Source organism: Solanum lycopersicum, chromosome 3, assembly GCF_036512215.1.
Source record: "Solanum lycopersicum chromosome 3, SLM_r2.1".
Taxonomy (NCBI): Eukaryota; Viridiplantae; Streptophyta; class Magnoliopsida; order Solanales; family Solanaceae; genus Solanum; species Solanum lycopersicum.
The window spans coordinates 58083358-58099115 of NC_090802.1; the positions used below are offsets into that span (position 1 = coordinate 58083358).

The 15758-nt window shown below is 28.8% G+C and overlaps 3 protein-coding genes across 4 annotated transcripts; 2 read left to right on the forward strand and 1 right to left on the reverse strand.

The window, feature by feature from the left end:
* Positions 1-1157: 1157 nt before the first annotated feature.
* LOC101252850 (UPF0426 protein At1g28150, chloroplastic) lies at positions 1158-4130 on the reverse strand. The gene is made up of 3 exons (XM_004234275.5): positions 3865-4130; positions 3635-3781; positions 1158-1470 (listed from the first exon to the last, which is right to left on the reverse strand). Exons 1-3 carry the CDS (start codon positions 3910-3912, stop codon positions 1294-1296), a joined length of 372 nt encoding a protein of 123 aa, XP_004234323.1. The 5' UTR covers positions 3913-4130; the 3' UTR covers positions 1158-1293.
* Positions 4131-9046: 4916 nt separating this feature from the next.
* LOC101257738 (abietadienol/abietadienal oxidase) lies at positions 9047-12848 on the forward strand. Its single transcript, XM_004234291.5, has 9 exons — positions 9047-9387; positions 9484-9808; positions 9961-10110; positions 10717-10950; positions 11331-11429; positions 11534-11612; positions 12073-12194; positions 12294-12421; positions 12595-12848. The coding sequence occupies exons 1-9, from the start codon at positions 9131-9133 to the stop codon at positions 12680-12682; spliced, it is 1482 nt and encodes a 493-aa protein (XP_004234339.2). The 5' UTR covers positions 9047-9130; the 3' UTR covers positions 12683-12848.
* A 981-nt stretch (positions 12849-13829) lies between these two features.
* Positions 13830-15722, forward strand: LOC101252362 (uncharacterized). 2 transcript variants are annotated; one of them, XM_069295214.1, is made up of 6 exons: positions 13830-14032; positions 14124-14194; positions 14365-14452; positions 14587-14693; positions 14963-15037; positions 15180-15722. In XM_069295214.1, the coding sequence occupies exons 2-6, from the start codon at positions 14157-14159 to the stop codon at positions 15427-15429; spliced, it is 558 nt and encodes a 185-aa protein (XP_069151315.1). In that variant the 5' UTR covers positions 13830-14032; positions 14124-14156; the 3' UTR covers positions 15430-15722. The 2 variants fall into 2 exon arrangements, with proteins under 2 accessions (XP_069151315.1, XP_004234321.1); XM_004234273.5 differs by having other exon boundaries at positions 14404-14452; positions 14961-15037.
* The last annotated feature ends 36 nt before the right edge of the window (positions 15723-15758 follow it).

The window sequence follows — 15758 nt, forward strand, 5'->3', positions numbered from 1 at the left end:
AATTGCATTATTTGTCAAACCCTATCACAATACTTACATTTTGATAATTGCATTATTTGTCAAACCCTAATACAATAATTAACATTTTGATAATTGCATTATTTGTCAAACCCTATTACAATACTTACATTTTGATAATTGCATTATATGTCAAAGCCTATTACAATACTTACATTTTGATTTACCAGCTACCAACATATAGAGCATGTGTAAAGAGTGTCCTATAAGGAAATGAGTGAACTCTTTTTATGATTTGGATAAAAAAAATAATTATTAGTTAATCTTTTAACTATTAATCAAATTCAGAATTTATTTTTAGCTGTGGTATTGAAGAGTCTCATATATATATATATATATATATATATATGAGAAAGACCCGAATTTGGGTTTGTCGGACAAGTTGTCTTATGTCATTCAATTATAATAGCACAAGTCCACAATTCACTAGACAAGTAATAGCGCAAGAATCGAGATATTTCAGTTCGTTCTTATTTGCACATCGATTTTACTTTTAAAAAATTATATTTGTTCGTTTAAAAAAGAATAACCTCATTTTATTTTTATTCTATTTAAAAAAAATGTTCTCTTTTTCTTTTGACAACATTTTAACTTTAAATTTTTATGTGAAATGTTTAAAACTATAATAATAAAAGATATTTTGATACATTTGACATAGATTTAAAGTCCTATTTTTTTAGTATATCGGGTTTTATAAAAATAATGCATAAATGACAGAACATTCATTACAATTTTGATAAATTCTTTAGGAAATTAGATCACGAGCGTTTAGTCAGTCCCATTCTGCTCTGTTTCAGAAAAGAAAAATGACATTTATGCTTGCCTCCAAAATATTACCACACTTCAACTAAATACTAGTTTGGAATATTATGATTTTTTTCTTTACCCAGATGTGATGCAGATTATGCACCCGAATATTTCGTTTTTTCGACACGAAACAAAGATTCAATATTTGAAAACTTCCTAAACTTCAACCAAAAAAAAACAATTAATCTAAAATTCTAAATTCATAATCTCGATATTGGTAATTGAACCCGTCAAATTTGCATTCTGAATTTGTATCTACTAAGTACTAATTACCTATCAAATTTACCCAATGCGTACAAAATACTCAAAACCAATATAAGGGTATGCTCATGTTTCATGTAGATTTTTCGATTTCCTTAAAAGAGTACACATTATAGGGTTTTTCTCCACCATACAAGTTATATGTTATACCACAATTATTGTATTTTTACAAGGGCAGTGGCAACACAGGAAGACAGATAAGAAAACTCATTCAATTTCTATCTGTTGTGGGGTGTCCTCTGCTTGATCATCACCAGCCTCAATTTCTTTAGCTGTAACTCCTGAGGCCTCAACTGTTCTAGAAACCCATTCCTTCAGAGGATCGTCATTCAAATCAAGTCTTAGAAGCCCAGCAAACATCCCTCCTGCAAAGGCAACAGGCTCCTGCATATTTTGGAGAGAAAGTCACATCACGAGAGAGCTCGATAAAGTGTTATAACAGAGAGTTTTTCCAAGTAATTAGAGACCTGATCATCATCCGTGACGTCTAAACAGGCATAAATTTAAAGCATCACATCTTAATGCATAATCTACTTTTTATTTTTTATTTTTCGAAACATCATATTGTCCAGCTTTCCCTAGCATCCTTCCGTGAAAGAGTTCATACATGGATTTGTGCAACTAATTTTGGCGTTGGAAAATGACAGTAAATTCAACTTGCGAACAAGCTGTTTAGTCCCACAATGATCGCGTAGAAATAATCTAAGCCTCCGAATGATACATTTCCTCCAAAGAGACGATTTTTACAAAGTTGACTCAACTTTGTTCACCACTCTAGTTATTCTTCCACTACATAGTCCTATTAAATTTTAATTATTAGAATAGTGATCCACTAGATTCAAATTTGTTCAAAAGAAAAAAGACGGGTAATTTATATTTCTTGAACAGTCCTGGGAGATGTGGTTGTTTGCTACCATGTTTAAGTGACCAAGTAAAATGACAATTCACATTATTTGCTGTGATATCATATGATGCAAAATTTACTTATATCGATAAGCTACTGAAATTGAATAATACTGAACCTTCTAACTATGAGAAGAACGCAAAAACTTAACAGTGATGCCACAGGCATGAACTTTACTACAGTGACATCAGACAATTTAGTTATAAGGCAGTGTAGAACTGTTCAGTAAAGTTACAAGGGCATAACTCTTAAAAAATGTCACCGTTGGAGAGGGCTTCTAGAACTTTTAAATATCTCAAATTCTTTTTTGAGTTATTTGATTAGTAGTTTTGTTTAAGTATTTCTTCTGCTACTAATGCCTTTTTTCAAATTGGCAATAATTACATGCTACACTTCAGTGCTCCATGCCCAAAAGCATATGAGTTACTCTTTCAGCTTTTTCCAAGGGAATCTCCAACATAAAATTGAATAGCTCTTACTTACCACTAAATGGGGATCATTGGTTCAAGCCATGTAAATGTTTGTTGCAGAAATTAATGTAAGAGTGCGTACAATAGCACTAATGTGGTCAGTCCTTTTCTGGAGCCAGCCCATAGCGGGAGCTTAATGCACTAGCTTCCCTTTAACTAAATGAACTAGGTTAAATTTCCATCATAAAGTTAACTATCCACAGTCTCTAACTGCAGGAGGCTCATCGCCAAAATCTATAGCTTCTTAAAGAAAAAAATGGGACATTCATCATCTTCTATGTGCCAAAGCTGATGTATAGTAAACCAAATAGGAGTTCTTACACACTCCTTCAACGCCAACTCTAATCTTAGTCGGTTGCATCACCTATTCACTTTCATTCCCTAGGTCTGGCAGCTGATTAATAATTGAAAGACTAGTAGTACAACCAATCATTTTAGTGCAGTAACCAAGCACTTCACTAGCAAGGACTTCAATCCAGTAACCAAGCACACCAAGCCTTATGTTTCTTTGTTGTCCAAAGGAGCTAAGCAATACACTAGCTCATCAGCATATACCTCATCTTGGAAGCAACCACATACTACACCATGTCAAATACTGCTAGATTGGAGAACTATGTAACAAAAGTAAAACAACCATGATACTGTGAAGTTTCAAGTAGAAATGAACATTCGTTGAGCAGCTCACTAAGAATAATTTTGATACCCAAGAGGAGGCTTGGATGGTTCATTCTTCTGTGTTCCATTAAGAATTACATAAAGCTAACTGGCCAGGATGAGCTCCCATATTTTGATTACAGAAGATATTAACAGTAGGAACACTCTTCCTCCAACTCATCCCTGGCACCCAAAACATTGAGCTAACACCACTCACCGGGAAAAATTAATTGTCTGGAAAGATTCAAACAATACTCCCTCTGTTTTAATTTGTTTGTCTTACTTTCCTTCGCATCTTTGCTTATTTCTTCTTTTGACAACTCCTTAATTCCTAAATGTCACGTGACATATTTAACACTATAAGATTAAAAAATATTTTGGTACATTCTACGTATATTTAATTTAAGATCACAAATTTCAAAAAGTCTTTTTTACTTTCTTAAATTTTGTGTCAAATCATACAAACAAAAATTGAAGCGGTGGGAGTAACTAGCTAGATCTACAGGTTTAAGGAAATTACCTTGAGAGCTTCTTTGAGAATGGGTTCCTGTATGGGATTGAAGAAAAACGCATTGACGCGAAACTTTCCATAAGTCTTAGCTGATACTGAAAATGGTGATGTTCCAGAAGGTAACTGTTTCCCAAGCACAGCAGGTTTCCATTTCCTCTGGACAGAAAAATGAATTTCAGTCACGGAACTAACAGTAACAGTTACAGTACAATGGACAAGTAACAATGAAATTAACTAACAGTGGCACAAGAAGGTGATGCAGCAACACAATTCAGAACCATAGACATCTTCTTCAACAATTTAGTTGTGCTTGTAGTTCTCTATTTCAGCTCCGGCACATTCAAGGAGGAGTTACAGACGAAACGGGCAGGATAACTGCGTCCGGGTTCAACCCGGGATGACAGGGGCCCAAAATAAAATACAGCCCAAAAGGGCTAATGGGCTCGTCTTGAATTTTGGGACCCAATAAGTAGAGATGGGCATAAGTCAACAAAAATTATGGGCCAAGTTGGAAAATTACTTTAGATTGAAAATTAGTGATTTTAGCGATACTTTTAATTTATTATTATTTATAGCAATATTATATTAAATTGGTAATATGTATTAAAAGTGAATTATATATGCAATAAATATGTATTATAACTATTTTTAAAAATATATTATGTTTGTTTTATATGAAATTGACACATTGTATTATAAGTATATTAAAATATGTGATAAATATATTGATCATCAATAAAACTTGTATTATATGTGAATAATAAATTATTCTTTGTAATATATATTAAAATGGTATTACGAATGTATTAGAAGTGATCAAGTGAAAAATAATGTTATTGCTATAAGTGGTAAATATTTCTTAATATAGTATATTTGTGTAAGTTTCCCATTTGTGTTTATACATTTTCTTCTCGAAGAAATTACTCGAGTGACTACTTTTTAAAAAATAATTATTAATTTAATAATATTTTTTATTTATTATCGATTATAGTAATATGTTAGCAATATTATGCATGCAATATAGATGGATTATAAAGTGTTTCAAGATATGTTATGCTTGTTTGAAAAGAAATTAACATAATGTATTAAAATGTGTGATAAATGTATTATCCATCAATAAAATTCGTATTGTATACTTTTTGTAAATTATTTTCTGTACTATGTATTATATTATAATTATATTATAAGTGTCCAAGTGAAAAATGTTATTATTATAAATAATAGTAAATATTTCCTTCATATAACATATTTATATAAGTTTGTTTTTTTGGGTTGAGTTTAGCCATTTTAGATGGAATTGCAAAAAATTGAGTTTAAAGTTAAAAAAGTTATTTGAAATTTGACATATTACTTATGTAAGTATGTATATACGTGTTATAAATTGATTTGTTAGTGTCTGAAGTTTCAAATATATATATGTTCGAAATAAATAATTGTACTATATGTTTTTAGTTTGACATGTAATTTTTGAACCCTAATAGGCCGGCAAAAAAATATTATTATTTATATCAAATTAAAATTATTTTGTAGATATATATAATAAATATTAAATATCCTTTCACTAGTTCATATATTTATTTTTTAAATTTTAAACCTCTTCATTAAAATTTCTAACTCTGTCATTATAATCGTGACATAAATTATTAACACAAAAGGATTGACTAGTTAAAAACAGTAACAAAATTAGAAGTTGTACATAAGTGCCAGAAATCTAGGGTAGTTGTGCTGCTTTTCTGTCCCTAGGTTGACTATTATAGTGCCTCCTCTAATTTCATATACTACTTATAAAATTCATATAATTTTATAAAGTATTCCATCCATTTAATTTTAGTTTATAATAAAAATATTTAAAAATTAATACTTTCTTTATTTCATATTAAGTAATTCTTTAAATTTTTTAAATTGTTCGTAATAATGAAATTATTCAAAATTCCAAATAAATATTTGGAATTTTTTTCTTCATATTTTGCCCTTTTCTATAATAAAATCTTATATTTTCTAGAAAATAAATAATACTATGTATAAAATTATGTTTATGATTTTACAAAAGGAGTAAAAAATTGTACTAGTTTAAATTATGTCGCCAAAATATTGTTTTTTTAATATGTGTATTATTTCACAAATTATTTATTATGAAATAGAGGATATAGCTAAACAATTCAAGATCAAAGTTAATAATTATTTATGATTATACCATTAACAAATAAAAATACATACTTTTAATATCACTAAGTTTTCAAAAATATATACTTTCGCCGTTCATTTTTTCTTGCCACTTATTTTTAAAATAAATATTTAATTTTATTTATGACTTTTGACATATAAAGAAAAAAAACAATTTTTGTTATATACTTTATTCTAAGAATTAAATACTTATTTTCCATTTTTTTCAAAACCTAATACTTTCTCCATTTCAAATTAATTGAATTGTTGAAACATTTTTCATTTTTCAAATTAACTTGATTGTTCAACTTTCAAGATTACTTTTAGAATGTTGCTTTAATTTTATCCTTCATTAGTCAGTATTGAAATTAGTTATTAAATAATATTCAATTATTTTAATCATAAATTTAATAATAAATAATAATTATAAAAAATAAAAAATTATATCTAATTTATATCTTAATCTTCTTTTCTAATAATTCAATTAATTTAAAATGAAAAAAATACGTAATAAACATCATTTAATAAAAATAAATAAGTAAACTACGTATATCAATAATTATTTTGTTAAAGAAGTAAAAGAAAATGCCTTTTTCCAATTAACATTTGTCGGGATTGTTCCTAACAATTGAAGAACTTGCATTAATATTTAATGGGAAAGCCAACAATATTGACTAGTCCAAACATCGAGCCTTTAAAAACAACCAAAGCTTACAAAACTTGGAGGACAATACAATATCCAAAATTGGGAATTGAAAGAAACAAAGTCAAAATCATATATCAATCCCGCTTTAATTTATTTATCTTATTTTCTTTAAAAAATATATTTTGTGATAAATTTTTTAATTTTAAGATCACAATATTAAAATATGATTTGACATATACTATATATTTTCTAGCTTAAAATATCCAAGGTTAATTAATTTTTAAAAAAAGTTCATATCAAATTAAAAGGAACCTAGGAGTATTTCTTAAAGAGTGGACTAACAAAATTAAAAGGAATCATATTAGAAACTCAAAATGGAGCATATATTATAGTCTTTTCTCCTATTAGAAGTTTTCTCACATGATATATCGTTAAATCGAAAATAGATAGACATAATAAAAGAGAACATATTTTTTAAAAATATAATAACTTATTTTGATTTGGTTAATTAATTTATATTTATACACATATATGAGTATTTTATTATATAAAGAAATATAAAATATTAAAAAGATAATCTCCCAAAATTTACTTGGAATACAACTAAATTTATATAAATGTCATTCGAACCACATGTGTCTCACCATCTATCCTTCAGCAAAGACTCTCAGAACACTATATTGTGGATGATTAATGCTACCAAGTGAGAATGATATGATATAATAACTTTGAAATTTTTTCATTTTTTCATGTTTAAAGAATGTAATAAGATGAGTGAAAATCATGAAAATTCATGGTCTAATTCTCAGTAAAGCTAAATAAAATATTATGTAATTTCATCTCATCAATTCAAAGGTCAAAAAAGATTCTTACTAACCCCCTAGTCAACTCTTGCCAAAAGGGATATATATGGAAACAATAAAATTAAACGAACGTTTGATAATGTTTTATTTTAAAATTTAAAGAAAATGATTTTTGCTTTTAAAGTGAATAAATAATATGAAAATTAAAGTTGTACTTGTCTAAACTGAAATTAATTTTCATTTTTTAGTAATACAAAATATATTTTATACTTCATATTTTTTTTTTTTATAAAATATGAATATGAATATATGTTAAATAGCAACAGTAGAGAGATAAGTGTAAATTACCATCAGACTGCCTCGTTGTCCGTGTCCTCGTACTCCTCTAAAAGGAAAAAATCTATTTGATATGAGAGTGAAATAATTAATTTCTTTTATTAATAAACCAATATATATATTATCATTTCCAATAAAAAAATAAATAATGATATAAAGTGACAATTATGAGATTTGCAGGCTATAAGAATGGAAAAAAATAATCAGATTAAACTATAATAAATCACAGCTAATTTGAGTCCCAATTATTAAAATGTGACTTAAGAATTGCAAGGACAAAAAAATAAAATACAAATACTAGTTGAGAAGAGATCTAGGCTGATTATAGTCTAAAGTTTAAAAAAGAGAATAAAAATCTGAAACTAAGGGTCATTATAACTGAAAGAATAGTATCATATCTAACAACAAAAGAATGTGAAAAATACTTTCTTTATTATCAGACCTAATTATGATGAGTTGACAAAAAATAATTAAAACTTTAATTTTTTAATTCTCCAAACAATAATGTTATATAATTTTTTATTTTATTTTATAATTATGGTGTTCAAATTAATTTTTTTGCGTCTTGATTAATTTCACAAAATATCTGTCATCTTTCACCAATAATAAATTTCAGATAATTCTATCTATCAAAATTAAAACAAATAGAGAGAATCACCTAATTTATTTTTATTTTATTTTAATTAAATTTTAAACTTTAAATCTTGCATTCACGAATAATAATTTTATATGATTTTTTTTTTTGCACAAATGTGAAATATATTCCCATTACTTAAGCTACAAATAATACCTCAGACGTGGGTCTTACAGATCTTGTTGGGTCAACGAACGCTTATTTGCCCTTCACACCACCCTCTTTTGTTTGTTTCTGCCTTTAATTCTCCATTAGTTATTTCATTTATAATACATACTCTAATATTTACAGTTGTATTGAAGTAATGAAATTCTTTATTAGGGGAGCCAAGAATTCTAATTTATGAGTTTTGAATTATAGTATTTTTTATTATTATGTTTAATAAAAGTAATTTGTATGTATTAAACGAGTTTATCATATAAATATATGATTTAAATTAAAGTTATAAAATTATGTCGAATATATAGTCGCTAATATAGCTCCACACTTGCTAATATTTGAGATGGTGATGAAATTAGGATTTTAATTTTATGAAGTCTGGATTTTATAATGATAATTTTAAGTTGTGTTTTAAACTTAATATTTGCATATATATAATGAATTTATTAAAACAAAATCTATTGAAATTGATTGAACTCGCATATGGAGTATTAGCTCCGATCCTAAATATGGGATTGTGGAGAATTGGTAAATACTTTACCATCTTTAAATTGAAGTCTCATATATAAAGTTATCTTTATTTGAGAATATTTACCCTCAATATAAGATTTTTTGATCGTAAATTTAGATTTAATTAAGCTTCAATATAAGTAGCCGAAGATCAAGTGGGACCTAGAGAAGAGGGAATTTTCTGATTAGACAGACTTAGGCTAATAATTATGAATGTCAACTTTTCATTCAATTCTTCTCCTTATCATTAACAAATGTATCATTCTCTTCACAGTCTCATAATTCCATCTGTAATGGAAATTTATTCAGAATATTGTGTGTTAATCATAATCACTCTGTTTTCTCTTATTTTCATCATCAAATACTACAAGAAATCAAAATCCCAATATGGAAATACAAAAAAATTTCCTCCTGGAAGAAGAGGCTGGCCAATTATTGGTGACAGCTTTAATTGGTATAATGCTGTTGCCAGTTCTCATCCTCCTTGTTTTGTTGAACAGCAAGTTCAAAAGTAAGTCCCCAAAAAAAATATACTATTTTTTTTTACTTGAATCTAATTATACCAAATCCTCTGTTTATTTTTTTTTTAATATAAACTTCTTAATAGGTATGGGAAGATATTTTCATGTAGTTTACATGGAAAATGGGCTGTGGTATCAGTGGACCCTGTTTTTAACAAATTTGTAATGCAAAATGAAGGGAAATTATTCCAATCAAGTTATCCAAAATCTTTCAGAGATTTAGTTGGAAAAAATGGAATAATCACAGCACAAGGAGAACAACAGAGGAAACTTCACTCAATTGCATCTAATATGATGAGATTAGATAAACTTAAGTTTCATTTTTTGAATGATATACAAAGGGTTATTCAAGAAACATTGAATAATTTTCAACATAATGAGGTTATTCTACTTCAAGATGTTTGTAGAAAGGTATGTTAATTACTACCCCTCTAGTCCCGACTAATTCAGATTCATGATGTGTAATATTTTTTAGCAATTTTTCTCATTTAGAGAGTTAAATTCGAGAACTCTGGTTAAGAGTCACCACATGAGATTGTGTATAACATTGAAATAATTTTCAGCTAGCCATTAATTTGATGGTTAATCAATTGCTGGGAGTGTCAAGTGAATCAGAGGTGAATGAGATGGCTCAGTTATTCTCAGATTTTGTGGATGGATGCCTCTCTGTTCCAATCAATATGCCTGGTTTTGCTTACCATACTGCTATGAAGGTAAAATAATTTATGAAATTCTTCTTCTAGAACACAAGTCGATTTTCGATGTTAGGTTTTCAAAAAATATTTTTCATAAAAAACATTTTTGAGATAATTTATAAAATTCTTCTTTTAGAACACAAGTCGATTTTCAATTTTAGTTTTTTAAAAGAAAAAATTTCATGAAAAACCTTTTCGAGAAAAGAAAAAATGACTCCTCTCACTTTCAAATGGAAGTCATTTAAAAAAAATAATTCCAAAAATGACTTTCGTCACACCAAACTCTAATGATCAAATTTGCTTATATATTTTTATACATAGTGAACATGTTTAGATTCTTGTTTATTTATAAGAAGTAATTCAATTGGTTGGCTAGATGATGATAGTTTGATTTGCTTACCCCATTTTTTTGGCTAGCTGAACTTTTACCTTATCAGTGATAATAGTTCGATTCGCCTACCCTATTTTTTTTTTTAAAAGAAGAAAAGATAGTTGTTAATCATGAATTATTATGTGGGAATTGAATGTTTCTTTTAAGGTATAATATAATATATAGTTGAAAAGCCATAATAGAAATAATCATGAAGTGTATCTCATGTCTTATTATTAATTGATGAAGAATAGGCAAGAGAGAATATTATAATCAAGATAAACAAGATAATTGAGACACATAGAAAGGAAGCATCCAATGGGAATGGTGTGATTTATAGATTGTTGGAGGAAGAAAGCTTACCAGATGAAGCTGTTGCTGATTTCATTATAAACCTCTTGTTTGCTGGAAATGAAACCACAGCTAAAACCATGGCATTTGCTGTTTACTTCTTGACTCAATCTCCCAAAGCCATGAAGCAACTACAGGTACATCATTCATCTACTAGAAAATCGACACACTAATTTTACCTCCCTTCAAACATGTCTACGTCTCGTTCTTTTTGACATTCAACAAATATCTGTAATACAAAACACGACAAGTATCATTATATGTTGCATGTTTGAATGTAGTTATTAATATCACTCTAAGAAGAATTTAAGTTAGATACGTGGAAAACGTAAATGAATTTTGTTCTATATTAGTGGAACTTAAGTGGCGTTACCAAGTTATAGTATATTTTTCAGGTTATACCTTATTAGATTTATATGTTGTCAGTGTATAGAACTTGAACGCAAAAACTTTAAAAACAAAAAAAAGTAAGTCAATCTTTTTTTTTTTAATTTTTATCTTGTGTCCCTAAGGATAGGATGAGCAAGAGAGCTTTAGAAATGAGAAAGGTAGCAACTTTGATAATGAGGAGATGCTCTCTTGGCAAGATTACAAAGCTATGCCTTTTACTCAATGTGTAAGTACTCAATTCCTTTTTCTTTCTCATATTTTTTTGTCATAAACTTAAAATTCTAATTCTGTCCGATTTAATCTTGTGATAAAACTTGTATATATTGACAGGTAATAGATGAAACTCTTAGGCTAGGAGGCATTGCAATATGGTTGATGAGAGAAGCCACAAACGATGTCGTATATGGAGGTATGCATGCCTAGTTTTATCTTTGCTCAATCCATAAAAATTCCACATTTATTTTAAAAATTATAACTAGTGTGAGTGGAGGTATTGCATCGAATAAATGAAAACCTCTCAATCTCTAACTGATTAAGCTTTTAGATAAAAAATACTTTATATAATTTTATATGATCTTAGGATCTTAAGTTGAGTATTATGTTCATAGATAGAAGAAAATATTTTCATGTGCTCTGTTCAAGAAAAACAATCAAAATTAACTTAAATAGTAAATAAAAAAATAGCCGAGAGAACAAATATGTAATTTCTTCTAAAAAGTCTCACGTGTTCTTTTTCCTAATTACTTAACCATCATATCTTCATAAGATAGGAGTAAAATTGCGTACTCATCATCCTGTTCAGACTTCACTTATAAAATTACATTGATTATATTATTATTATAACTCACTTTGTATTTTTGTGGGTGTAGACTATGTTATCCCCAAAGGGTGCTTTGTGGTTCCATTTCTCTCAGCAGTTCATCTAAATGAAAATATCTATGATGAACCTAGAATTTTCAACCCTTGGAGATGGATGAATCCTGAAAATCAGGTTAACCATTTAATCTATATTTTCAACCATTTTTTTAATGGATATGTTTGTAATTACATAAATAAATGGTCTTTTGTTATATCACAATTGCAAAAATAGGAAAAAAGAAATTGGAGAAGTAGCCCATTTTTTGCCCCATTTGGAGGAGGTGGACGCTTTTGCCCTGGCGCTGAATTATCTCGTCTTCAAATTGCACTATTTATTTATTACTTCGTCACTAATTATAGGTACGTACTTCATCTAATATATATGTTATTCATTACTTCGTCACTAATTATAGGTACGTACTTTATCTAATATATATGTCGATGAAAAATCATCGATAAATGAATTATGCATAAATTGATTCAGACGCCTCGATTAATTTGGCTAACAAAGTGAATGCTTACTAAATTTGTAGGTGGAAACAAGTAAAGGAAGATCGTATGTCATTTTTTCCATCTGCTCGTTTGGTCAATGGCTTTCAGATACAATTAACCAGGAATTAAGCTGCCCCACATAATAATTAATATGTATTATTGCTTTTTATTGATGTTTCTGAATTCCAATTTGCAATTAAATCATGTACTATTATACTCTATTTATTAGTTTGTTTATTTTCATGTTGTGATATAAAATGTTTTGTACTAATAAAAATCTATTTTTAAAAATTAATTATCAGTGTTGTGATGATTTCATTGTAAGCATTGATTGTTAAGATTGTACATTTCTCTTGTAGACTGGTTTAAGTGATTCCATGTGAACAATATTTATAGTGAAAGTGAAGAGGAAACAAGCCTCCAACAGCATCATGTGACATGACCAAACTTAAGAGTTAATTGTATAATTTTAAAAAAATACCGCTAACAATAAATGTATGAAGTTTGATGCCATTTTGAGCATTTATTTTGTTTGTGTATTAAGTTAGTTAAATTAAATTTCCAATCTACTACTAGAAAAAAGTATTGGAACTCGCAATTTGTGTAGGGGTTGACATAATCAATTTATGAAATATAATTCACCTTCTTTGCCTGAATTTGAGCAAATATTTATTAATCATTATATTTTAATCCAATTAAATTTCATTTATTTAAAAATTTTGCTAAATTGAGTTTAGCTCAAAAGAAGGTGATAATTTTCAAGCGATTGATGAAACGGAAAGAAAAGTTATACATGTATTATTATTTTTTAATATAGTAATAACATATCAATGCACATAAAATATTAAAAAAATAATAATTCATGTTTAAGTAATTAATAATACCATTATTATTATTGTTATGGAGGGTCATGAAGTTTCTTGATTCTTTGGTACTACAATATTCAAAGAGCGAAATTTGGTCTTTCAATACCAAAAATATTCAAGATATAACTTTTTGATAATTTAGTAAAATTAATTTGTATTTTAAAATTCATTTGTTTAAGAATTTCTATTCTTTTTTATATTTATTATTTTAAAAGATTAATTTATTTATATAATAAATATTTAATGAGAAAAAATTGTTTGAAATAATAAACATTCTTCACTTTTAATTCGAAGAGCGTGACAGTGCAAATGAGTGAGAGTCCTCGAGGTAAAAAAAAAAAAAAAGAACATTTAAAAATATGCATGATTTTTTTTTTTAAAAGTAGCTTATAATAAGATCACTCTGTCACGTGTTTTATTAAAACAAACTGTAGATTTGGATTATCCAAACAAAACTTATAGTCGGGACAGAATAGCCAAAGCAAAGGGGGCAGAAGTATAGACCCGATTGCGAAGAAATAAAACCCTAACCATCTCCGTTTGGTACTCCGATCAATTGCAGCCATGGCCGGAAGAGAAGTTCGAGAATATACCAATCTCACCGATCCTAAAGGTACTTCTCCCCATAACTCTAATGCATCGTTTTTACTGATGATTACCTTTTTGTATTCGTTGATTTAGAGTTTCATTCAAACGAATTGCAGATAAGAAATGGGGTAAAGGTAAGGATAAAATTGATGACGAAGAAATCGCTTTCCACCGCATGGTTTCCAAGGTTAGAGAATCACGCTTCATCGTTGTTACTCATGATTTTGTTTTCAAGCTTCGAATTTACCTCCAGTTCTATTTATTTATTTCATTTGAAAATTGATATGTTTCTGCTATGATATTTGGATATGGATGAATTTCCACTGCATTGAGTGTTCTAATAACCTGCCCTGGCAGGGATCTTGGCGTTTCCTACTGGGTGATTAATATGTTCAGATGCAAGATGTTTCTGGGGAACGTGGAGGTTATCTTCATGGAAGAGGCGGTATTGATTTTTGCTCTTTTGGATGCATTCCTTTAATTTTCTTCCTGTTTTCTGTGTGCTATATATACATATATATGATATATGATAAAGGGAGTTGTAGTTTATTAAGCATTGTGTAAGTTTTTAAAATGCAGCCCTGGACAGTGATGACTTGCTGTATCTCAAGGAACAGATGGAAGCTGAGGAGGATGCAGAACGTCTTCTGCGTCGCACTGAAAAACGTGCGTTTCAAGCATTTAAGATATCCTTTTGTTTGTTTTCTTGGATCATATCTCGCTTTGCATGTGTATCGTTTGCTTATTGACTTTGGGCTTTGTCCGGTGATGGAAAATTTTAAAGATGTCAAGTGAATATGATTTACATATAGAACTGTCGATAAGGTTTATTTTGATGATTTATCGCATGTAATTTCTTTTACCAACACAATACAAGGCTGTGACTTTGAAAAAAGGCATTGGTATCTATGGTGATCAAGTGATACATTGTGGTTTCCTTAACAATTTAAAACAAAGCTGTTGCTAACTCGTCACCTGCATTGCTTCCTCTGCCACTTCGTGTTGAGCCCAAACCCAAGAGTGGGATCAGGTATCAGTTTATCACTTTTACTCCAAGGCAGATTATTGCTTTGTGGTTTTACCCTGTTTTTTGGTTCCTTTTTTATTGGGTTCTGTAACCAAACAATCTTTTGAATTAATCCAACATTATGAGATTGATTTCTTGGCAACAGGCAGCAAGATTTACTAAAAAGAGTTGTAGAAGTCAAATCCAAGAAGTCAAAAGTTCCTAACTCATCCAATGGGAACAATTCCCCTGTAATTCCAAGTACACAGGCTATGCCAAGTGGCAAGTCTGGTGCTGATAATAAGGAGATAGAAACTTTGCCGGTCAGGTCAAGTGAAGCTGGTGATAGAAAGATAGATAATCCAGTAAAAATCTTGCTCTCAGTATATGACAGTTCTGATGACGATGATGACTGATTTTGCAAGGATTTATCAGTTCATGATGTTTAATTTAGTGTTAGAATTAAGTATCATCAATCGTGGGTCGAATCAACAAACATATCATTAGTTGTTCTACTATGCACATTTTGATCAGTGCCCCTGACTTGTTTGCTTTAAACATGGTTACTGTTGATTAACTTCAAACGATTGAGCAGGAATCTTCATCTGTGTGCAGTGTGCTGTAAATTACTGATTACATGGATTGTCGGTGCTACTATGTTGCAATTTGTTTGTTAAGTGAAATGTTAAGTTCACCTTTGGATCAAAAACTTAAATTGTAATGCTGAGTGCACTAGATAGTCCTA

What these genes read in the sequence shown, in the direction of transcription:
- LOC101257738 (XM_004234291.5), top strand. Translation starts at nt 9,131, where the DNA reads ATGTATCATTCTCTTCACAGTCTCATAATTCCATCTGTAATGGAAATT. An exon ending in TTCAAGATGTTTGTAGAAAG is followed by an intron (nt 9,809 to 9,960) that starts GTATGTTAATTA and finishes AATAATTTTCAG; the next exon opens with CTAGCCATTAATTTGATGGT. An exon ending in AAGCCATGAAGCAACTACAG is followed by an intron (nt 10,951 to 11,330) that starts GTACATCATTCA and finishes CCCTAAGGATAG; the next exon opens with GATGAGCAAGAGAGCTTTAG.
- LOC101252850 (XM_004234275.5), bottom strand. Translation starts at nt 3,912, where the DNA reads ATGTCTATGGTTCTGAATTGTGTTGCTGCATCACCTTCTTGTGCCACT. An exon ending in CATCACCTTCTTGTGCCACT is followed by an intron (nt 3,782 to 3,864) that starts GTTAGTTAATTT and finishes TTTTCTGTCCAG; the next exon opens with AGGAAATGGAAACCTGCTGT. An exon ending in TTCTCAAAGAAGCTCTCAAG is followed by an intron (nt 1,471 to 3,634) that starts GTAATTTCCTTA and finishes CAAAATATGCAG; the next exon opens with GAGCCTGTTGCCTTTGCAGG.
- LOC101252362 (XM_004234273.5), top strand. Translation starts at nt 13,984, where the DNA reads ATGGCCGGAAGAGAAGTTCGAGAATATACCAATCTCACCGATCCTAAA. An exon ending in GTGCGTTTCAAGCATTTAAG is followed by an intron (nt 14,694 to 14,960) that starts ATATCCTTTTGT and finishes ACAATTTAAAAC; the next exon opens with AAAGCTGTTGCTAACTCGTC. An exon ending in AAACCCAAGAGTGGGATCAG is followed by an intron (nt 15,038 to 15,179) that starts GTATCAGTTTAT and finishes TCTTGGCAACAG; the next exon opens with GCAGCAAGATTTACTAAAAA.